Below are 23579 nucleotides of genomic sequence, written 5' to 3'. Positions count from 1 at the left end.
TCTGCACCTCTGGGCCCCCGACTGGAAATCCCACCCTGGGAGCTTGGTTATTCTACAGAGTCCCCCTCCCAGATCCCTGGGTCCCATACAAATCCCCTCCCGATGCCTGGGGGCCCATCTCTGGACAGCTGGGCTATCTGTGGATTCACCTGGATGCATGGCTCCTCTAAAGTCATGCACCCCCCAGAAGCCTCAGTCCCCCATGGAACACCCCCTAGCTGCTCCTCAGACCCCTGGCTCCCCTACAGATCCACCCCGTGCCCCCAACACCCGGATGCCATACACAGCCTTCCTTCCCCACTGGATGCTCGGGTTCCTCCCAGACCCCTCCCACAGACATTCTGGTCCCCAATGCACCCTTCACCCGCACCTGTGTGCGCGCCTCAGTTTCCCTTATGGCCTCAGGGTCTCCGGGATCCCTCCCACTACTCTGCACCTCTTTTATACTGGCCCCAGCTGTGCCCAATGGGCAAGGATCCAGGAGGAGGGGCAGGGTAAAGAGCAAGGTCCAGTGGATGTCTGGGGAGAGCCAGGTGTCCAGGAGGCCCTGCTCACCCTCATGGCCCCCAAGGTCATTAGGCAGTCATTAACGAGCCACGTGACTGTCTGTGTGCATCCCCTTGGGTGGCCCCTGCCCACTCTGGCCTTGGCCACCTGTCCCATGAAAGGCAGAATACCTGGCTCCTTTTGGTGGCAGGGCAAGATCCGTGGTTTCCTGGTGGTGGGCAGGATGTCACCATCTTGGGGGACATCATCTCTGGGGCAGCTGGCAGATGTTCCTACCACTCTTGAAAGACGTGGCACATCCATGGCTCTTCTGCAGTGCTAAGGGACCTACGTGTTTCTTTTCCCTGTGTCCCCTTGCTGGCAAATTCATCCTCCTGGGAAGTGCCATGATGCATTTTCCTCACTGCTACCTCCAATGTCCCAACTGCTCCATTGATGCAGAGGGAAGCACAGAGCCAGGAGCCAGCCTGAGCCCACCAAACACTCCTTTCCTTTGACCATCGTAATGGAGCCCCAAGGAAAGCGTGTCCCCTCCAGACACACTCTGCTTTCCACTGTCCTGGTGTGGTGCAAAAGGGATGGCGCCCACAGGAGGAGGAACAAGCCTGGATGCTTGGCAGCGGGCTGTCTCTAGCAGGCATGGTGCAGGTACCTGTGCTGGATCCCATCCTACCCGGCACAGCCTCAGGCATGTCCTTGCCAGAGGCTGCTGTGAGGCTCCTTGGTGAGCCACAGCCTGTGGTCACCCCTTGTCCAGGGGGTCCCAACTGCCTGGCACTATCCTGGGCACGGCTTCTCCATGTGCCATCCCTGCCCCTGCCCGAGGGCTGAGCGGAGCCTCCTCCTGCCCTGTGCGGTGCTGAGAGGAGCCCCTGGCTGGGGCATTTGGGGCAGCCCAGACCAAACTTCTGGCTGTCCCCTCGCACCCCAAGGCCTGGGAAAGCTGCCGACTTTAGAAACAGAGTCTAGTTTAGAAAGGAGATATTATTTATTCTGCATGGGATGCAAGCTGGAGGTTTGACAAACACACCATGGGGTTTTAAAAAATAACATCTTTTATACAGTAAAATTTACGTGAGCCCTCCTGTCTAAAGCATATTCCTCGTCTATCGATGTATATTTATTTGTATGATGGTACTCTTATGCGATGCTTGAAATACATTGTAGAAAATACCAGACGACAACAGTTACGTCTACAAAAGGTGACGAGATTCAGCCTGGGGACACATCATTCAGCTTGAAGACACCAGACTGGGCAGGAGGTGGCACCTGCCTTTCACCGGGGTACAGTCGGTGCAGCGAACCCCGTCCCTGTGGCCCTGCCCATCCGCACAGCGGCCCCACTTTCGGGGAGCAGGGACGGGGAGGGCCGGGCCGGGGTATCGGAAATGCCGTGCCGGGCGCTCCCAGGGCCGGGCGTTCCGCAGAGGTCCAGGCGGGGGCGCTCACGGGCATGGGCTCCCCCCGCCCCTCCCGCGCCGTTGGTTCCGTCCCACCGTGGTACCTCCCGCGCGGGCCGCCCCCGCCCCCGGCGCTGGAGGCGGCCCCGTTCTCGCAGGTCTCGCGCGAGCGCCGCTCTCGTATAATCTCGCGGGAGCGCGCGCGCCCCGCCCTTTCCGCGGCGCGGGCCGAACCATGGCGGTCGGGAAGAACAAGCGCCTCACCAAGGGCGGCAAGAAGGGCGCCAAGAAGAAAGTGTAAGGGCGGCCGAGGCGAGGGCGGGCGGTGCCCGGGGGCGCCGGGCGGGGCGGCGCGGCGGCGGGATGGCGGGGATGCGGGGCGGATGGCGGCGGCGCCCGGCCGGAGCGGGGCCGATGCTGTCATGGCGTCAGGCGGGCGGGCGTGGGCCCGGCGGGGCGGGAGCAGCGGCGGGCAGTCGGGGAGGAAGGTCTTACTGCAGCCCGGTGCGGCCCGAGAATGTCGGCTAAAAAATCTAATTCCTTTGATTTAAGGGTCGACCCTTTCTCCAAGAAGGACTGGTACGATGTCAAAGCACCGGCGATGTTCAATATCCGGAACATCGGGAAGACGCTTGTCACCAGGACTCAAGGAACTAGTGAGTACAGAACAGGGGATTGTGTTGGCTCCATGTGCTGGCTCCAAGCGGTTAAAGAACTTCTTGGATAAAAGACTGATAAAAAATGGGTTTTGCTTGTATTGCTAGGAGCTTGGAAACTAGAAAAGTTGGGTGATTTGAGTGGATTTTTTCTTTTTTGAGTTGACCGTGTTGCTTGAATAAATGAGCTTAGCTGCAGGAAGTTCGTACACCGGGCTCTTTTTTGTACAAGAATGCCAAACCATGGAAGGAAGGGCCTGAAGTTTCTTATGAGTTCCTCTTGTGGTAACTTGGCAAGTTGGGAAAAGTTCAAGTAATCACTAGTTCTGATTGTCACCGGGGGAGATGTGGGACAGTGCCACAGGAGACCTTAGTCCTTATAGGATCGCAACGACCGGCACATCAAGACACTGAAATATCTGAAATTTAAAGATTTTGGGTAAAGATTAGAGCCAGAATTGCTGACTTATTGTGAGGACTGATGTATCACTGGGGGTAAATTCTGTTTATATCATCTGGCACACCTTAAGAAGAGGAGACCTCTGTTAGGAATGCAGAGGGGTCTGGATAGAAGTAACCCTGTTTTTGGAGGCTTAGCCATGCAGAATGGCTAAATAGCTTTGTGATAGATACTCTGCTGGCTGCACTCAGAGTTAGAATGATGATTGTTACTTTGAGCTGTAACATGTAACATGTGAAACAGTTAAAATGAGGGTCACTGCCGAACGAAGTGTGAACCAGCCAGTGTTGTTAAAATGGTTCCTCGTTGGAGGAGGAGCTGTGAAATAATTGTGCCGGGCTGTTCATTGCTGCTTCACCCCTGCTGAGCACTTGTGGCTTTTTATGTTTGGTTTTCTCATTGCTGTTGATAATTTCCAAATGTTCTGTAGCCCCTTTATGCTTGAAACAAACCAAATTACTACACGTGGTGGGATCTGCTGTGTGCTGCTGTTCATATCCCACACCTGGCACTATTGCCTTGAAAAGATTCCTCCCAAAGGGAGAAGTTGTCAGCCTTGCTGGCTCTGTGATCACCGTTAGGAAACATCAGAGAACAGGATTCCAGAGGGAATTCAGTGTCTGATTTGAAGGATGTGCTCCTAATGTTAATCTAAGGTGTTTTGTTCTGTTCCACCCCACAGAAATTGCCTCTGACGGGCTGAAGGGCCGCGTGTTTGAGGTGAGCCTGGCTGATCTGCAGAATGATGAGGTTGCCTTCCGCAAATTCAAACTGATCACCGAGGACGTTCAGGGCAAAAATTGTCTGACCAACTTCCATGGGATGGACCTCACACGGGACAAAATGTGCTCCATGGTGAAAAAATGGCAGGTGTGTGAGAAACAGCATCGCTGCGGTGCCTCAGGGAGGGAGGGAGGGAGGGAAGTGCTGTGCCTGGCAGAGCCGTGTTTGAAGTGTGGGGCGTGGGGCTGGGCAGCCTGTGCTGCAGCGTGCCAAACGTTCAGCGCTTCCTCTTGCAGACAATGATTGAAGCCCACGTGGATGTCAAGACTACGGATGGGTACCTGCTGCGCCTCTTCTGCGTGGGCTTCACCAAGAAGCGCAATAACCAAATCCGCAAGACCTCCTACGCCCAGCACCAGCAGGTCCGGCAGATCCGCAAGAAAATGATGGAGATCATGACCCGGGAGGTGCAGACCAATGACCTGAAGGAAGTTGTCAATAAGCTGTAAGCTTTGGCACTGTTATTTTTTCTCCCCTACGGTTGAAATCCTTGTTTAAGGGTTGGTTGTTGCTGAGTGCCTGGGGAGTGCTGGTGCGTTCCAGGCTGTTGGTCAGAGACCAGGCAAGGAGCCCCTCGTGTGGAAAAGCCAATCACCCTTTTGTGCAAATGGCTTCTGTCAGTCTCTGCGTCCTGTCTGACCTGAATCCACTGTCACGTGTGCATAAATGTAAAATCACTTTCCAGAAGATTTCTGGTTCACATTTCTACAGACTAAAGTTGCAATTCTGATCTACTGGGGCTGTGAATGCTCTGAGCTCTTCTGATAGAAGAGTCTCTCAGTGTGCTGATTGCTTGCAGAAGTTTGCAGGTTTGCTCTCAAAATGAGCACACTTGCACTATGTCCCTTCTGACGTGGCGAAGGAGGTGTCTTAGATTCTAAATGCACTTGAAGAAAATTGTCAAAGTGATGATACCAACTTTTGTAGAATATTTTGTATTAAGGATTTCTTTAAGCCTGTGTTGCTGCTGCAGAAGCAGGCAGTTTTTAGCATTGTGTTGCTCTGTGATTGCTCAGGATCCCAGACAGCATTGGCAAGGACATCGAGAAGGCCTGTCAGTCCATTTACCCTCTGCACGATGTCTACGTGCGCAAGGTGAAGATGCTCAAGAAGCCCAAGTTTGAATGTAAGTGTGTTCTGCAGACATCTGGGGGAGGGTGTGGAAAGGGGGCAGTTTAAATGTGTTTGCTTTTGGATAAAGATGCTACAACAGCCTCAATGAGCTTTAGTAGTTGTAGAAGGGAAAGTGTGTCCTTGTTCTCATGTGTGGCTTCCTGGACTGAAAGCCAAGCAGTGAGTGTCCAGTTTGGAGCTTCTTGCAGTCTCACCTGAAGTGCTGCTGAATGTTAAAAGCTTTGCTTTGGGAATGAATGATGACAAAATGTTTCGGTCCCAGATGATGTGGAATGATTCCATTTCCCCAATTTCTGACATTCCCGTGTAATGCAGCAGTAGGTGCTTGAGTCCAGATCCTTTTAGGAAAAGGTGTCATTTGCAGTTTCCTTGCACAGCTTTATTTCACTGCTTGATCTGTCTGACTGTCACTGCAGCAGCATCTCTGTGCATGAGCTGTCTGCAATGGACTTAGTCCTAATGACAGAAAACATTCTGGTGGTTTCATTTGTGCGTGATGAGTAATGGAGTAATTTAAAACTGTTCAAACAGGTCCATCTCACTGTTTGTGTCACTGCTTCTTTTTAGTGGGCAAGCTGATGGAGCTGCATGGTGAAGGTGGTGGTGCTGGAAAGCCCTCTGGGGATGAGGCTGGCACCAAGGTAGAGCGAGCTGATGGATATGAGCCGCCCGTGCAAGAGTCTGTGTGAAACTCAAAATTGGTGGAAAATAAAAGGTTTTAATATACAGAACTAATGCTTGGTTGCCTGTATTGCTCCTGGACAATATTGGTACTGGATGTGTGGATGAGTTTTCAGTAAGGTAAACCTATGGCCTTGGTTTAAAAAACAATTAAAATAAAAGAAGTACTCGTGTACTTCTCCAGTTGTGTTGTGGAGATGGGTGGAAGAAGGTGGGTTGTCCTTTCTGTGGATTCTCTGTGTTGGTTTTACCCAGTAAGTCCTCACCAAAAAAACCTCTGTATGTGTGCAGAGGTTGTATTGGTGGTAAGAGGTGCTTCACAGAGTACAAGGCAGGCAGAAATTGCACAGGGAAACCTGTGTCAGAATTTTTTGTCAGTATTATTGGGAAGTTTTATCCAGATGACTTGCTTCAGAATAATATGCATATGTTTAAATGTCTTGGTAATTGAATACAACCTCTCGTGGGATAGGTGTGGTCTCTGGTGGTCAGGTGGTGTTTGAAGGTGTTATGGTTGTAACTGTGATGATGGAAGCAGTGTTAATTGAGCATTACAGAAATCCAGAATGTGCTCGAGCAGTGGAGTTGGGTGTTGGATTTTAACCTGTCAGAACTGAGGGATGGCTGTATTGGAAGACCCGTGGAACTTCAGGGGAAAAAATTCTGTAAAGGGGCAATGGTGTGTGTTTTGAAAACAAAGCACTTAAATGTTTTGCTGAGTAATTTTGTTTTCTATTATCTTAACAGCATTTTTGATTCTTGCTCAACTTACGTTGGCCTATAAGTGAAGCAGTGTTTTTTTCTGGCTAAAATGAGTTTTGTGCGCTATCGATGTGTTTGTTTAGGCCAACAAACCTGAAGTTAGTCCTGTTAAATTGTTGCTAAGTTAGTGATTTAAAACCTGAGAGCAAAACCTGGAATTCACTGAGATTAGTGGCTCTTGCAATTGGTTGTCACAGAGCTTAGGACAAGAAATAAAGGAAAACAGTGAAAATGTTACTGTTCCAACAAAACTATTGCAGAAAAGGAGAAGGGGGTTCTGCTACCCATGAAGGCTGTACTGTTCCCTGCCAGGGATTTTCACATTTTCCTAGGCAAAATGAGAAGAATGCTTTTGAACTTACTTCAGAATGCTGCAGGTGATGTGACTTTGTCTTGTGATTCCAAGTTGGAGTTTTAATATGTTCTGGTTTTTCTACTTTGTGTACTGGAAGGAAGAGCAGTGAGTGCTCAACACTCAGAACCTTGGAACTGGGGAAGGAATCACGTTGCTTTGCTGTTTCCATCTGTACTGCTGAGGCAGGTGTTACCTGCCTCCAGGAATCCCAGACAGCCACATTTTTGAAACCATAGGTTTTATTTGTTACTTGCATATCTAAGGACTGTTGCCAAAAGGTTAGTCGAAGAGGATTGGGGGAAAGAACAAGAATTTGAGCTTTTGCAGGCTTTTAAATGTATTGTTAGGAACAGTGCATTGCCATGCAGGCATTCTGGGTAAGTGTAGGCCTTCTAATGTGATTCCAGGTGGGGCAAAAGCAGGAAGGAAGATCCTGTGAGTCATCCTCTATGTTCTCTCATCAAACACCAGCTGAAAAATCACGGACTGTGAAAGCATCATTCCGCAGAGCACACCTAAATTATGTGCAGGATCAGCCTGTGTCATCTTCACAGTGTTCTCACAGTGAGAAACAGAGTGTGTGTGATGCCCTATGGTAGCAGGTAGAAAAATGTGATAGGTTCTGCAGGTGGTGAGTGTGAGGCATACCCAAGTGCAAAGGATAAGCTGTTAAACTCATCCACAATCTGAAGGGTTTGGACTGCTTGTCTGGGGGTGGGTGTTACTTTGAAGAATGAGATCTCTCAAACTGTCAAGTGGAAAGCTCTGCTTTCTACAGCATATGACAATTAAAATGCCATCATGACTTAATTATAAAAATTTTATTGGTTAAATACATTCTTAATTTACAGAGGTACCATAACAAACTTACTGGACTTAACAAAGGTTTATTTAGGACACTGTTCATTGTACACAGAACAAAGATATCTTCCTGAAGATATTTCTAGAGGATGGGTCAAACAAAATATTTTGGTAAGTGAGGCTTTTATTCTAATGCATGGAGATCTAGCAGGATTTCAAGGTTACAGCTGGGATTTGCTACTACATTGCAGTTAAGATTTGCACTCCACCTCAGTCTCGGCTTTTTTGCACACCTTAGGAATCTTCTGTTGTGGTCTGTATGCAGTCTTACGGTGGTGTTGGACATTGTCTTAGGAGAATCCTGCCCTGTACAAGCCGAGCATCTCCCTTGCTGCAGCGTCACACGGACGCCGTTTCAGCTGCCTGCAGCCACGCGAGCAGCCCTTAGATGGCACTCGGTGCTCTGAGTAAAGGCCTTGCTGCTACTCCTGCCCTGCCCCACGGGGAGGAGGAGATCACATACAGCAGAGTGGTCTTGGCAATGAACAGGCACTGACTTTGAACATTCAGTGAAGTTACAAAAACAACTGGTTAAGACACAGTTATAAAAATGGGAAAGAGGAAATTGAAAAAAATATAAAAAAATCAATTCTACTTTTGAGACTTGTATCAAAACCTTAGAAAACTGCCAGACAAACAGTAAGTAAACATCATACACTTCAGCCTCATCTGCCACCACACTGGTGTGGTGTCTTTGAAGGACCTGGCAATTCCTTGGATTTCTTTAGGACATGAGTGGTTTTTTGGAATAAACAAGAATCTTTAGAATCTCCTAACAGGAAAACTTGGGAGAGTGAGAAGGATTGTCCTTGGCTGTGGACTGCCACATGATTATTCCACAGGAGTTCTGGACAGGCTTGCTGGGGCTGCTGAGTAACAGCTGTAGCCGTTGTTGCATTTCCAGCCTTCTAGAACAGCACACAATTCAGGTCTTTGCTTATGTTAATCCCTATTGGAAGTAGAAGTCCAGCTCCTCAGCTCATTCAAACTTTGTGTGATTATCATCCCCCAGTTGTGTGAGGGGGTACAGGTGTAGTTTAAACACAGAGCAGAACACAACGGGGAGCTGTGTCTGTGCAGGTTCTGTGGCCTGGCAGTGACTGCTGGGGGAATGGTGCTGAGGCACTCAGGCTCGCTCCCGGTGAGCTCCAGTCTGCCATGGGACTGGATGCCCATTCCTTGCTGTTACAAAAAGGGACTGACTACCAGAAGTTCCTATCATGTGAAACTACCTCAATCACATCCCTCTTAGTTGGTCAGTCCAGCTACACTGCTGCTCTGTACCAAGTGCCTTGGTGAGAGCTGCTTGGAGTAACCTCTTGCCAGGCATGTTTTCCTTAAGGCCTCCACAGGCAGTTTATAAGGATGCTCACTGTATTTGGTATGTGGCAACAAACTGGAAACTAATCCCATGTCTGCTGAAAACTAAACCCAAGGCTCTATAATATCCTTCATGTTAAGGATAGGAATAGTGTTACTGAAGTATGTTCCAGTGCTTCAGTGACAAATAAAATGCAGACTGGGTGAACACTGGCTTTCCACTTCCATGAGGGGAGTGGAGGGGCAAATAGTTGGAATAGTGCAGCTACTCCATGGCTGGGATCTGAGAAAGCTCCATAGACACTGTCTGTCACTAACTTCAGCTGGAAAGAAGGGAATGATGGTGCTCTAAGAACAGTGGGCAGCAGGAGAAAACTAAACCTGTACTTGCAAAGTATTTTGGGGAAAGTGAGGAAGGTCTAAGATGATTCATACTGATTTAAACAGAATTCATTAAGAGGCAAAATACTTAAAAATTTTACTTTTGTGATCTTGCTGTATGAGCAGCCTGGGCTAAGAATAGAAGGATACTACACAAGGATTTATTTCTCCATTTCCCCTCTTACCAGTATTTGATTCGATACCTTTCTACTATGAAATACCAGTTATTTTTCTTATCCTCTAAGTCATAAAACAAGTGGATTCTACCGCTAATGTGGAACTCAAGCAGTAATGAAACCTGAATATCAAACTTCATCTACATACTGAGTGCTGTAATTATATATTAAAACAATTTTAAAAGTTTGGATCTTAAGAAGTTCAAAGAAAGCCAAAGCAGCTTATGTTATGCAGACTTTGTGCATGATAAATATAATACCAGAGAGTAAACATACTAGAATGCTATATAAGTTAAAATGGTGTTGCACCACAGTATTTCCCTAGTTGGAAATGGCTAAAAAGCCTGCTTGTTTTGCTCTCTGAGCATTCATGAAACATGATAACATACACTGTCACAAAAGACTCAAATTTTCTTATCTGACTTAAAGATACTACTATGACTGTCTAGAAAAAGTAGTGCAAAACATTGATAATCAACACTCGTTGATGTCTTTGCTGTGCCTTTAGGGTAGAAAACATTCTCTCCCACACGCAGGGAGTAGTAGAAAGGCAACACTTCATGGTGTTTTTAAAATCTGAACAAAGTTCCTGGGAAATATCCCAGACTTTCCTAGTATCTCTCCACTCATCCAGTCCTCGTCTACAGATTCCAGCTCTGTTATCATGTCACCTGCCTGTAAGAGAAGGAGCACTGTGAGTCAGTACAGCTTACTGTGCAGCCTTACTGAGCAATGCTAATGCATGCAGAGCTGATCCTCTTAGAAACAATTAATATCAATCAAAGAGAAGAGGGGTAAGATGTGGCCAGTCTCCTCTGTTGGTTACATCTGCTGAAGCTTTTCCTAGGCTAAATACTTGTCTATGCTGAAAAATCACCACCTTCAGGAGGACAGAAGAGCACTGCTGGATAACTTCTCATGTTGCTCCCAGTATTTTCTAGTACTTGGAAACTTTCCCCAAAAAAAAGGAAAAGCAATCTAAAAGCTCAGTATGGCCATTTAAATCACAGGTCCTGTGTTTGGTACTGGTTCTTGTTCTCACTGTCCCATGCCACACCCTTCATCTGAAGTACTGGCCTTTCTTTCAGTACCTCTGTTCCCCTTTTCTGCTTTAAAGGATCATCTATCCTTTCAGCATCGCAAGCTGCTAATGGTGAAACTATTTTGCTGGTTTTAGAAGGGAAAATACTGTGTTGCAGCTCCTGTGAAAGTCTACTGCTTCTCAGATATTTGCTTTTGAGAACATGGTTACCTAAATCACGACTTTGCATACCAAGGGCACTCTGTTTCTTTTTCATGCTTAATATGATCTGGGCATCCAGCATGTATTTAATTTTTCCCCTTGTTCCCATGGCAACTCTGAATTGTGTTGCCAGTTCAAGATGCTGCTGTACTAGGTTTCCCTCAGAGGCCTGGCTGCTGTCCTATTTGCACTCTCACCATTGCCTCCTACTCAGAGTTTTCTTCCTAGTCCAAAGAGAGGCTCCCTTGACCATATCAACCAATCAGGAACTGAATGTACTGCAAAATAAAGTTTGTTTATCTTGTCATGTTAACTAGATCAGAGAAGTCGGGAATTCTGCAACTCCTGAGCTCCTTCCAGTGTTTTAATGAAGATTTTTGCTGATAGGTAACAGGAGTGATAAGGGAAAAAATGTTTTTTAGAGAGACCACTTATCAAATGTGTTAATATCTATGCATATTAATATCTATGTTAATATCTATGTGCTTCATCCTTCTTGTCTAAAGCCTACATTCACAGGGGATGAACCTTATTTTCAGCACTCCTTAGGAGCATGAGACCTCTTGAAAATTGGTCTAAGAGAGGTACTTACTTTGAAGGAAAGCTCATCTTCATTTTCTCCATGAAAATCATAAAGAGCTTTGGCTTTTCCTTTCTTCCCTCCTCCAGGCTGTGACAGCTCTACCCTGGCTACAGAACATGGACAAGAGAAGTTAACTTGCATGGGAGTGAAATAAATCTCTGTTTCTGGAGAGGTTTCCTGTCATTCTCTTGTTTTCTCCCCACTATTGTGCTACAGGTTGTCCAAATGTTATTGCTACTGCTGTACCAGATTCCCTGTCCTACTGGAATAAAAACTCTACTGCCACCAGTCCATTTTATAGTATTACACAGGCTCACAGTTCTGCTTCTAAGCAGACTAAATTTAAAACTCACTTAACTTGAACTTCCCAATGGTGATACATAATAAATGCTGACTTTGCCTCTTTCTGCTCTAAGATGAAGCAGCATCAATACTCCTGAATTACTCCTTAAAGGTGGCTCAGTGTCCCTGTTTTGCCTGTGTCCAAACCATACTGGAAAACATCCCAGAGTCTGTGTAACCTCACAGATTACTTACTGACTAGAACATTATATTGCCACTGTTAGAGTGGTTGGTTCAAAACTTAAGTTGAGCTTTCGAATACTGAAGACTCTGGTGGTGTGTGACTTGCTGATGCCATTGTGTTCTCCCACAGCTGTCATGACTGGCACAAGCCAGTGAATAATGAATTGCCATCTAGTAGGAGCACTGTACCTGTGCAGGTCTGAACAAAAACTGCTGGGAAAATCCCTTCCTTTCCATTCAGTCTTCCTCTATACCACTCCAAATCGACTTGTTCCAGTATTTGGATGCAGTCTCCCTTTCTAAAGGATAGATCATCTTTGGTTTCTGCTGTAAAATCATGAAGCGCTTCACACCACTCCAGTGAGCGTCTGTTGCTCTGTTCAAGTTAACAGAAGAGCTGCATTAATTTTAGAAGTGTGAATGGAGCCCAAAAGCTGATGGATGCTGCTGAAAGCAGCTGTACAGCACATAGCTGTCCTGACACCCTCCCAGTACAAAAGTGCTGCTGCAGATGTAGACCAGAATGGCATTTGAGCAATTAACACCACAGAATTTCATCTAGGCTCAGCCACATTCCTTTTTATCTCTGGTGGCAGGGGAAAGGATTAATAAATTCAAAATTAGATCACTGCAGCAATACTTAAAATAGAGCTAACAAGAATTTCCTTCAGCACAAAGGATAAAAATTTACCAATGTTAATTTGTCAGAAGCTCTGAATTCAGTCAGCTCAGGCCTTGTGTCAGAACTGAGGTGTGACAATGCAGCATTGTGTGTTGTGGGAGTGGTGTCACATTCTGCAGTTACTCCCACATTATAATAGAGTCTCTGTAAATCTATACATAAATTCTGGCCCTCACCTATACAGTTTTATTACCTGAGGAAGGGAAGACAAAACCTCCACCTTATTCTTCAGTGCTGTTTCTGTACCTATGTAAGTAAAGCACAACTTAAGAACAGGAGTAGTGTCTATTCAGATTGTTACTAATGACAGAGATTTTAGATATTTGAAGTAATTATTAAGAATAGCTTCTTAAGAAGTCCTACTGTTAATTTTGACGGATTTTTTTTATCAATCTTCCCTCTCTTTTTACCTCTTTTCTGCAATCACTGTCCTTTTGGAATTTTCTCCTATATGCTGCCTATTTGCATTAAGTATAAAACCATGCTCTTGAAGACTTTTGCAAACATATTCATACCTGTTCCAGGTAGGTCTTCAATTACTTCCACAAAGTTTAAGGGGAAAATTCCAGAAGTGCCTCTGAGCTCTCCTTTGGCCCACTCTTCATTTACATATTCTTTCAGGATAATAGTTTCACCTTCTGAAAAACTGAGCTCATCTTTCTGATCTCCAATGTATTCAAATCGTGCTACACACCTTGGACCTCTGCACAAACAAAAGAGAAAATTATTTTGCTTCTTTATTATTACTGTCTACTTAATAATAAGACAGCATTGTGTGCAATATATGGATTGATATTTTAATTAAAATGATTAAAAATGCACTGAAGATAGGACAGGTGGAAAATTGGGGGCCTGCCCTGGTTCTAATCTCTGCTTTCTGAGGAGAATGAGTACAGAGTCTGGAGAAGCCAGATGCAATTTCTGTATCCCAATTGCTGGATGTTACAGTATTTTGCAAAATACCCTATTTCCCTTCCAAGCAACAATAAACCCCCTTGTTTCTCAGTCACCTTCTCCAATTTCATATCTTTGCCTATGTCCAAGCAAGTGTCCTGATACACTTTTGTTAAGAGTTTGATTATTTTTTGAGCTAGCATCCCATTTAGATGCACTCAAACATGGGTGGGGGTGAGTGCTGTGTATTTGTCCCAAATACATGGAGGCTTCATATGAAGAAGCTAGGTTTTATCTACTTTAAAATACTTTATTCTGTAAAATCCATCCCTTTAATCTTATAGGGAAAAAAGCTTATCTATCAAAGAAAGAAAATTCAATGCATCCGATAAGTTTTATATATTTTGGTACAGCACTGAAAACAATCCTAATTATTTTTCCCTTTGACTTAAATTGATTTCATTATTTAAGACCTAATAAATTAAATTTAAGATATTAATCTAAGAAAATTTTTGGTCAATCAGAAATGCCATGCTGGAAAAAGGCAGTAATAGGCTTTAATTCTTTCTATATATTCATAGCACACAGAAAAGGTAAGCAGCTTGATTCCCACCCCTGTCCCCCACCAAGTATCTTTGCAAAGGTGTTTCTTTCAGGACAAAGCTAGAATTGTCTGTTTCTTTCTTAGCTGCAGAAGCAACTTTTTAAAATAAGGTTTTGTTCCTGACAAACCAAGCTTCATCTAAAGAACAACTGAATGATCCCACTGACACTAGTTGCTCCTGCCTCTGCATGGATTTGCTTTAATTCCTGGAATGCATGATTACAAAATCCAATAAACATCACAGAGAAATGAGTAACATGAAAAATCATTTCTTGCCCACAAATAGTGCAAGTTGTTTGAAAATCCGAAATGAAAGTGCTGGCAATTCATTTGATAATTTGGGGGGAACTTTGGATTTACCCATACATCAGCATACCTCAAGGACAGACAGATTTCTCTGCCTAAAGTACCTCTATATTCTGTTCCTTTTGTACCTTGTTCTTTCCCATGAGTAGGAGCCCTACCATGTTCCATTTTGTGAGGACAATGGAAGAAAGCAGCAAGGTCAGAAGCAAAGAGAGGTGTACAATGCTGCTGAAGTTAATTAGATTGGTTCATGGTTTCTGGAACCAGTTTTCATGAAAGGTTGGTTTTAGGCTTTTTAAAACTAAATATGAGTCTTTGTAAAACAGCATAAACATTCAGATTTTTAAAACATATAATTTAATTTTTACAATGTATTTTGGTGAATAAATTGTTAACTCTATTAACCTCAGTGCAGAGAGGCCCTGTTTCAAAGTTAATATTTCTTTTTCATTCCTTGTAAATCAACATGAGAAAGCAAATAGGATTCATCTGACTCACTTGATACATCGTGATGAAGAGGGTATTTTTTTCTTATTGGCTTCTTCTGGAACATCAATCTAATAAGACAATAAAATAAATTATATCTTCCATTACAAGCTCATGGCAACTAACCACAATAAACTTGAAACTGGTTAAAATAATCTGTTTTTCAGATGTGTGACACTCTGTAATCCCTGGCATGCTCTGATATATGATCACATTAATGTAAATTTATGCCTGTTTTCTCATTTTTTAATCTTATGCAAACAAGGAGCAATATTTAATGTTTTGTTTAATGAAGCTGGTTTATTGTTTCTACTTGTAGCATGACTGACAGAATACGTGACTAGATGCTACCACATGTTGTTGAATTTAGATCCCAATTCTCAACTGGTAATTGCTCTCAATTATTTACTAGCACAGTACACCACAATAGACAAAACTACTGTTTACACTTATCCCTTCTGTGCTTTGGTAGCCAACTGCTCTCCAAACAAAACCACATCTCACAAATCTCCCTTGAATTAGAGAAATACAACTTTAAAAATCAATACACCAGTATATCAAACACCCAACATTCAAGTCCTTTCTCACAGGAGGATTTCAACTGTATTTTTGGTGTGACATGAAGGATGATCTGTGAGATGCACAGGACCAGGAGCTGACAGGCCCTGGTGAAGAGCTTTGGGTTGCAGCTCACTATTATACAGCCAGCTCCCATTAAATCAACAGGAATGTTCCACAGCTTGTGTGAGGCACTGGAGGAAATCACAATGCCTTTTAGGACAAATAAGCTCTGCATTGCTCTTGCTGAAGGAGCTGGTATCTGTGGTGCTCTGGAGGTTCTATGGGAAGCCATAACTATGTATTATGGTTAGGTGTCTAGATCCAAACTAGTACCCAGCTCAATATTGTAAAACACATTGCAGTGTATAGTATGGAGACCTTGTATCAAGATGAAATCTGACATGAATTAACAGGAGAATCCACTCAAGTAAATTAGCTTCATGTACTGCACTCTTTTTTCTTTTTAAAAAAACCCAAATTCTCAAACAAAAGATTTTTGCCCTCAAAGGATAATCATCTTTTACAACTAAAATAGAAATGCATTTTCCCTAGCTTTTATGAAGTTGTATCTGTCTGTATCAATGCTGAATTTGACTCCAACTACTCACTCCACTACTTTAACATAAAATCTTTTCTTCATTAGCTATCAGTAGAAGCAAGAGCTTTTAAATGGAACTGTTGGTCTGTGTAGAAACAGCCAATCAATTTAGCTAACAAATCTTTCTTGTGAAAGTGAATCAAGCATGGTTCCATTACTACTAACTAGGAATTTAGTTTTTATTCTTCAGCACTTCTCAGTTCTTAAAATTGTTCTCCAATACCACCATTACAAACTAAACAGACACCCTCTCCTCTCTGATGTCCACCAAATCCTTGGTATTGCCCATGCAGCAGCAGGGCTCACTCTGCCAGCTGTGCTGGCCCAGGAAGTGCTGCCACAGACACCTCCTGCACCTTGCATGGTGCAAGCCATGCACCTTCCCAGCATCCTGGTGTCACTCTGGCATTCCTCCATGTCCACATGGCAGGTGTGGACAGCCCAATGCCCTTCCCACTGTCACAAAATGGACTTCAGTGTCAAGCTCAGGTTTGCAATGGGTTTGACCCAGCATTTGACTGCAGGGAACCATACTGTATCCCTTTTAAATGAATTACCATTGGGCTCCAACAGAGCACCTGCCTCTTGCCTTCCACTCACTGTCAAGTGTCACATTGAGCAACAGGATTGCTTTAAGCTGCTCATTTGCAACAACACAATCTCCTTGCACTGTGCCAGCACAACCATTTGTGCAGCCACTTAGAAAACCACTTAGGCAAATTGATCCTGTTGGAAAAAACAGTATTCTAGGAAGAAAAAAAACCCAACATGGTTTCAAATTGCTACTGTGACCTAGTTCATTACATGGCTAAAAAAGTGGTGATTCCAGCAAAGTTCAAGGGATGAGAAAATCACAGAAGATGGGGAACTGGGAGGAGGCACAAAAATCAACCATCTTATACTAAGTATTGATTCTGACATGCAGCTGTCAAAAAATAATCTGCTTTGAGGACCCTGAGAAACTATGCATGTTTCCAAAGAGAATCTGGTAAGGGCAATGATTTTCTCACTTGGCTTTAAATTGACAGCAAATTATTCCCCATAACACAAGCTGGTTGTGCCAAATCAAGCATCCTTCTAATACCACACAAACAAGCTGATGAATCTCCTGTGCTGCCAGTGGGATAAGAGATTATCTAAACACATAATGGAGTTAAACACACAGGAGCCTTAGCAAAATAGAACCAGAAAACAAATGCAGCAGGATGTTATGTAGCAATGTATACAAAGCCTACATACAACCACTTTAACAAAGTTGGCAGGAAATATCCCTGTGCGATTCCCACATTTTCCTCTGTACCACTCAGTATCAATTTTCTCCAAAAGAGAAACAGTGTCCCCACAATGAAGGTCCAAGTCATCAGCATGCTCTGTAAGACAATATCATTTCAGTTAAAAGTACTTGTCACATTCACTGATTTTCTCTAAGTAAAACCTTCTTAAAACAAATACCACAGAAAAAAACCAGAATCAGCTTTTAAAAAGTCTTAATTTTACCTGCTAAATCAATTAGCTTTAACTGAAAGATGGACCCATCTACATCTAAACCCACTGATTTGAGCAACTTTATGTGCAGACCTTGCAGACTGAGTTCCACACCATTTTTAAGCTCTAATTTCTAAGAAAATTTCCATTTGAAAGTCTTAAAGTAAAACATGCTTCCAGAATATTCACATTTACTTACCTGCAGGAAAATCATGCAGGACTACAGCATGAGGTGCACTTGTGTCAGAAACCTTTGGAGGGTGGTTTGAATCCTGACAACAACAAACAAATCCAAGTAGTTTATGAATCATGGAAGATACTAACAAATTCTCTGTTATGTGCTCCTGAATTAATTTTCTGACTTTCAGAGTTGTTCTGGTATTGCAGAAGCAAATGGTTATTGGTCACACAGCAAAGGGTCTGAATTCTGTATGCCTTTTGCCAGTGTAAACAAGAATACATTTCACCAAAATCTATGTTTGAGCCAGTGAAAGGAAGGGAAGTCATGCAACTTTTCCAAATATAGGAAAAGCCTCAACTATCTCTGTGGGCCAGAAATCTGGAGCACTGATAGCAATACTCATTGCAAGGGCTGTGGACAAATTTTGTACTGGTGCTTGGTACTTTGTGCTACCAGTCACTTTTCCTTGGTCAAGAGAACACCCAATCCAACTCTGCCCCAGCACACTCAGCAGGGACAGCAAACAAACATTCCAAGAGGAGCAGGGAAGCCCCTCTGCCTTTGCTTACACTAAGGTAACACTGAGGGGAGCTGACAGTTTTGTTGTGGCATCTTCATAAAGAGAAATTATATTCAAAATGCTGAGCCACCTTCTCTGTCCCACCCACTAGGAATTTTTAGGCTGTACTGATGACAGTGATGGTGTGTGAATTACATTCAAAGTAATTCACTATGTACAAAAAAAACCCCAAAACAAAACAAAAAACTGAAACAACAAGAAAAAAAAAACAACCTCCCCCCCCCAAAAACCAAACAAAAAACCCCACAGAAAACCCCCAAAAAAACCCACCAAATATCCAAACACAGACAAAGATAAGACCTGAATTACAACAGAAAACAACATACTGCATAGAAATCTCTTTCAGCCATACAGGCGTTTGATGACAGTCAAAAACTCTGCTCATTGCTCTAATTTCCACTAGCTATTTAATATTAATAGGGTCATGCCCTAAAACCAAGTCAGGATCTGTAGAAGCAGAGAGAAGAAAATACTTTCAAGTCCGTATGTCAAAGCCAATTTGCTGATGTACCATGTACAGCACTTCATAAAGTACTCACTTATCTTTTGCTCAATTCTCAGATACTCAGCCAAGGGAGTGATTATTTTCCTATGAGATGGAGGAACTTTACCAGCTTCCTCTCCCTTCTGGCACTCCAAGTAATTACTCTTGCTCTGTTCCATAAGCTGAATATCACTGTGCTATGAGGCAAATCACCATTATTGGGTTTTGTTTTGGCAGTTGTTTTGTTTTGATTACAGAAACACAAGGATTTAATAAATCACTATTACATGTCTCAGTGTAACCTCTGAAGACCAAAACATTTGATCCTTTACTGCAACAGGAGTCTTGTTCATTGAATATTTAAGCTAGCAGGAAAGAAGCACCTTACCTTACAGGACAGTTCTCCAGTGTTCCTGGGAAGACAGTCTTCCTTGGCAACTCCATGAGGCACAGGCAGCTGGAAGAGAAACAGAGGCAAATGGAAAAGTTTTTTTCACTTCTAAACATCTCAGATTTTCCCTTCAAGTGATAATAGTCAGATGATTGAACTATTTAAACCACCCACTACAGGTAATTAGGAGTCCAGTGGAAGAGGACAGGTTCCTTTGGAAGGCATTCAGAACAGACTGCTGGTGATATGAACTGACACTCTGAGAAACTCAGGGGGTGTCACTGCCTTTAAAAGTGTCTTAGACACTTAACTGGTATCACACCACACACTACAAGATATTCAGAAAGACACTCTGATGCAGAAATATATTCATTTGTCATGGAGGGCACTAGAAAAACACCCTGGGAGGAATTTTACCATTGAGAGTAAGACTTCAGGGCAGGAAATTACTAATGATCTCCTACAGAAAAAAAATCTCATACACAAACCTCTAAATGCAAAAGTGAAAGATCAAAAAGGTGCCAACAGAAAGTTTCCACTTCATGCTGATGGAATTTTGATGCTGTTCATGCTATGGCTGAGTGGCTGCTTTTTTTGACAAGAGCACCAGTTTAAGCAGCCACCAGCTCTATCACTGACCAGTTTCAAGTTTCTGGGGAAAGACCTTCTTTGTTTTTATTTGCAGTGTTGATCCATTTGTATTTAAAATTCCCTAATAACACATAGAATACCAAAACCATTTTTAGAATGAAAAGGAATGGCATCAATAGCATGAAAAATATAAGATTTGCAATGTTACATTTCTCACACTTTGCAAGCTTGATTAAATAAGGTCAACTACTTTATAAGTTCCAATGCTTCCCCAATTTCCCTAAGCATTTTGATATGTATGGCTGAACCAATATAAAAATGCAATTATTCAGCATAATCTCACTGAAAGAGAATTCAGAACCGGTGACTGGAAAAAGAACCCCCAAGCCCCAAGAGCTATGCATTAAAGATAATATAATTACATATATACACAGAAATGCACCACACAGGTCTATACTTTACATGTATTTATTGCTTTCTCCAGTATTGCCTTACAGGACTTATTACTATTTATCTACTAGCAATTTCTAGGGAAGATTATGCTGATAGATGCACTTTGAAAGCCACATAATAATTTCAGCAGGTTTAAATACCTTTTTCTCTACTATTTTATAACCAGCACTGTTTTATAAAAACAATGTACTCAGACAGAATATCTCAACTCACCATGTATTTATTGTAGAGAGGATGACCTGGTCTAGGTCTAGGAGGTAATGCTGGATCTGGATTTTTAAAGACTGCACTTTTTGCTCTCTTGGGTCCCAACTTGAACTTGTTGTTTTTTTTATCAGAAGCGATGTCCGAAATAGATCGCGAAAGAACATCCTTCTGGGAGGAGGTCTTGGCTGCAGAGAATTTTGGTGGAGGTGGCCTGCCAGGAACACTTTTAGGTGGGGGAGGTCGAGCAGGTATAATTTTTCCATTCACAGGCCTAAAAATTGTGCAAACCATCAGAGAAAAATACATATTAATAAGCCTGCCACTTCACCCTAGATACAGAGTGTGCAGTAAGGAAACAAGATTTGTGATGACCTGGGCTGCACAGTTTGTAGTGTCTGAAGCTTTCCAGGAATACATGAACTCTTCAGATCCTGAATGGGACCACATGATCAAGCCCTGAGACAGATCCTTTGACTACATATTTCCAACAACCTGCCAGCTTTCTGGGGAGCCCACTAAATAAGGAAGATTTGTTTCAGCAATCCACCTCCAGAAAGAGCTTTCTTTGTAGCTGCTGCAGGATGAAGTTCGGCTATTAGAGAGCTTTTGTGAAAGCTGGTCTTCAGGAATCAACCTGGCTCATTCCTTGGGATGTCACTTACCTAAAGTGACTCTGATGAAACTCATGACATACCACACCACTTTGCACGCTGCCATCAATAGCAGAATTTACCATTTTTTATGCAACAGATGTCTACCACAGCAAGAAAACACTGGTGAAAATACTCAAGTTCTCTGGCAATGATAGAGGTCTCCCACTCCTACCAGCAGACAAGCAGTTTAGAAACCAAAATCAGAGACTAGCAAGTGACAGTAGTAATATTTACTAGCAATTAATATTAATAGTAATATTCCAAAATTACAGTATAATTTTATTGTTATTGGGAGATCTTCAACCAGATACTGCAAGTTTCTGCTAGAACTGGTTTTTTGTTTCATATAATGTAATTCAGAACAATTATTTGCTCATGAACAATCCTCATGGGTCTGCAAAAATTATCACCCCCAACAAGTGTGCATTGGTGGATCTTTGAAGTATCATTCTAACACATTTTGTGAGTGCCACCCATCACTTGAGAAGATACTAGTGCTCTACTAATGCTCCTGATAAGAGTTCTCTGCTACTATTTGAGTATGGAACAATTTTTAAATGTAAAAAAAATTTTCCACTTCTCATCATCATCCATGTCTCCCTTTTCTTGGCCTCATCTTACAGTAAGCATTTTTAATATTGACAAAAGGGGATATTGCAAGTTAAACTACTTTAAATCTGTAAACAGACCGACTCACACATTTTTAAAGCAACTTAACTAAACAAGAAGACCCTAACAAGCAATTCAGTGAACTATTTTACTGCTCACTTAAAATAAATTAAAAATCCATTTGAGCAGAAGAGTAAAAGGACAAAATATTTACTGCAGTCCCAGAGACCCTCATAAGAATCAGGAATGTTATGCTAAACTGAATGTGGGGAAGGAACAAGCCAGTAAGTGAGGTGTTTCCCTGTGGCACATCCATGTTCTCTCCTGTTAATTAATACTAATTATTTTTGATAGATTCATTTCAATAACAGAAAGATTCTCTTGTCCTAACACAACAGAGCAAACTCTTGTGCTTAAACTCACAGATTTAGAATGCAAACACTGAGATACCCACAGTGGGCTGGCCAGTCAATGCCAGATCTCCATCCACTGTGTCTCTGGCATTGACGAACATGAATTAAAGGCTGGAGCAGCAACTTTTGCCCTTGGAGACATTCTTTCTTTTTGGTTCACAAGAATAAAAAACCCCAAGGCTGTCATTGATCCTGCACCTGCATTTTAGGTCCAAAGTGTATAGAGTAGCCAGTGCTTCTGGGAAGCTGCTGGCCCAGCATCTGCCCTTTTCAAGGTGGCATCATCTGCCACCTCCATTCCTTCACCACCCAAATCCCACCACAAGTGCAAGTGCTGTGGGTGAAAAGGTTAAAGATTCAGAAAGGAATGACTGTCAGCAGCCACTGTACATTAGCTGAAAAGTCAAACAGCTGCCCTCCTTTAATCTCCCTGCTCATACCATACTGTACAAACAAGTATTAAACAGCTACCAACTTGGTCCTGCCTATTTATTAGTGAGCAGAGTGCCCAGCCAAGACTGTTGAGCTATGGCTGGAGTTAATAGTGTCTACACTGAGACTAACTATGCAAATTAACTTAGAAACAGCACTTTTAAGGGCTTTTGGAGAACCACACTTACCTTGGGGGTAGTAGAGGTTCTAGCTGAGGCACTCCACCTTGTTCTGAGTGATCCAACTCCTACAACCATTCAAAAGAAAAAAGATATTTCTTTAAGCCTAAGGAAAACAAAAAATCCTGTTTAAATGATATAATTCTTATATCAAATGATATCATATGGACATGAAAAACAAGACTTTCTGGAGATCTGTGAGTAAAGTAGTAAGAATTATGGTGTGATTCTGCAATTTTAAAGTGTTGTTGGATATGGAGAAAAATATGGAGGGTAGATAAGCTGATTTACCACCTGAAACATAGCTTCAATTGTGCATTAAGTATGACCCAGCCCCTCCTTTCCTACTACATGCCAGTAAGGACTTAAGAGCCAATTCCAGGAGAGTCATACAACTGTACAATTACACTGCCCACAGGGATTTGCTTTATCAACTTGGATTTAACTTTGACACATGGAACACTTTGAACAGGCTTAAAGCAGAAAACATGACATTAATGCAACTCACACAGGACAGCATCTCTTGCAAACAACATTAGCTCCCATTAAAGAAGGCATCAAAATATGTTTGCTAGAGATCTCAGAGACAAATCCCAGTGAATCTTGCTTTGGCAGATTAAGGCATCACTCCTCCCAGCTGCCCATGCTGCCCTGCCAGAGATTACCCCCATACAGCAGTCAGAGAGGAGGACATGTGCCATGTCTGAAGGGCTTGGACCACAGGGATGGATTAACAAGTGACCATCCTTACTGCCTCCTGCTGCTCGTTTTCATCCCAGTGCCAGAGAGTTCTGCCAGCTCTGGGGAACAAGCACAGCTGCTTCTGGAACAGCATCATAAATCAGAGTGCTGAATCTGGGTTCAAAGGAACCCCTTCTGAACCAGTACTTCTAGACAGGTCTGAACAGTCTTGTTTACTTAATTAGCTGCTTGAATATGCCTGAAACTCAAACAATTTCTGTG

The 23579-nt window shown here is 43.1% G+C and overlaps 2 protein-coding genes and 1 non-coding gene across 5 annotated transcripts in view; 2 read left to right on the top strand and 1 right to left on the bottom strand.

Annotated features, from left to right (window-relative positions):
• Window positions 1-2094: 2094 nt before the first annotated feature.
• Window positions 2095-5675, top strand: RPS3A (ribosomal protein S3A). The gene is made up of 6 exons (XM_054291910.1): window positions 2095-2204; window positions 2460-2563; window positions 3706-3893; window positions 4043-4251; window positions 4823-4932; window positions 5508-5675. Exons 1-6 carry the CDS (start codon window positions 2143-2145, stop codon window positions 5627-5629), a joined length of 795 nt encoding a protein of 264 aa, XP_054147885.1. The 5' UTR covers window positions 2095-2142; the 3' UTR covers window positions 5630-5675.
• On the top strand, window positions 5172-5241 carry LOC128950975 (small nucleolar RNA SNORD73). The gene has a single exon (XR_008484411.1). It is a non-coding gene; the product is annotated as a small nucleolar RNA SNORD73 (small nucleolar RNA).
• Window positions 5676-7544: 1869 nt separating the features above from the next.
• The window catches only part of SH3D19 (SH3 domain containing 19), an 81624-nt gene continuing 65589 nt past the window's right edge, over window positions 7545-23579 (bottom strand). For all 3 annotated transcript variants that reach the window (XM_054291880.1, XM_054291888.1, XM_054291897.1), the window contains exons 10-20: window positions 22626-22684; window positions 20337-20601; window positions 19077-19145; window positions 17643-17715; window positions 17198-17328; window positions 14812-14870; window positions 13025-13212; window positions 12703-12755; window positions 12017-12203; window positions 11312-11409; window positions 7545-10151 (exon numbers count right to left, since the gene is read on the bottom strand). In XM_054291880.1, coding sequence (XP_054147855.1) covers window positions 10035-10151; window positions 11312-11409; window positions 12017-12203; window positions 12703-12755; window positions 13025-13212; window positions 14812-14870; window positions 17198-17328; window positions 17643-17715; window positions 19077-19145; window positions 20337-20601; window positions 22626-22684 — 1299 coding nt within the window. In that variant the 3' untranslated portion in view covers window positions 7545-10034. The remainder of the gene's footprint in view (window positions 10152-11311; window positions 11410-12016; window positions 12204-12702; window positions 12756-13024; window positions 13213-14811; window positions 14871-17197; window positions 17329-17642; window positions 17716-19076; window positions 19146-20336; window positions 20602-22625; window positions 22685-23579) is intronic.

This window comes from Melozone crissalis, unplaced genomic scaffold (genome assembly GCF_028551555.1).
Source record: "Melozone crissalis strain CALT ecotype California unplaced genomic scaffold, PUWL_Pcris_2 ptg000006l_1, whole genome shotgun sequence".
Taxonomy (NCBI): domain Eukaryota; kingdom Metazoa; phylum Chordata; class Aves; order Passeriformes; family Passerellidae; genus Melozone; species Melozone crissalis.
This window is presented reverse-complemented; position numbering and strand designations above follow the sequence as displayed.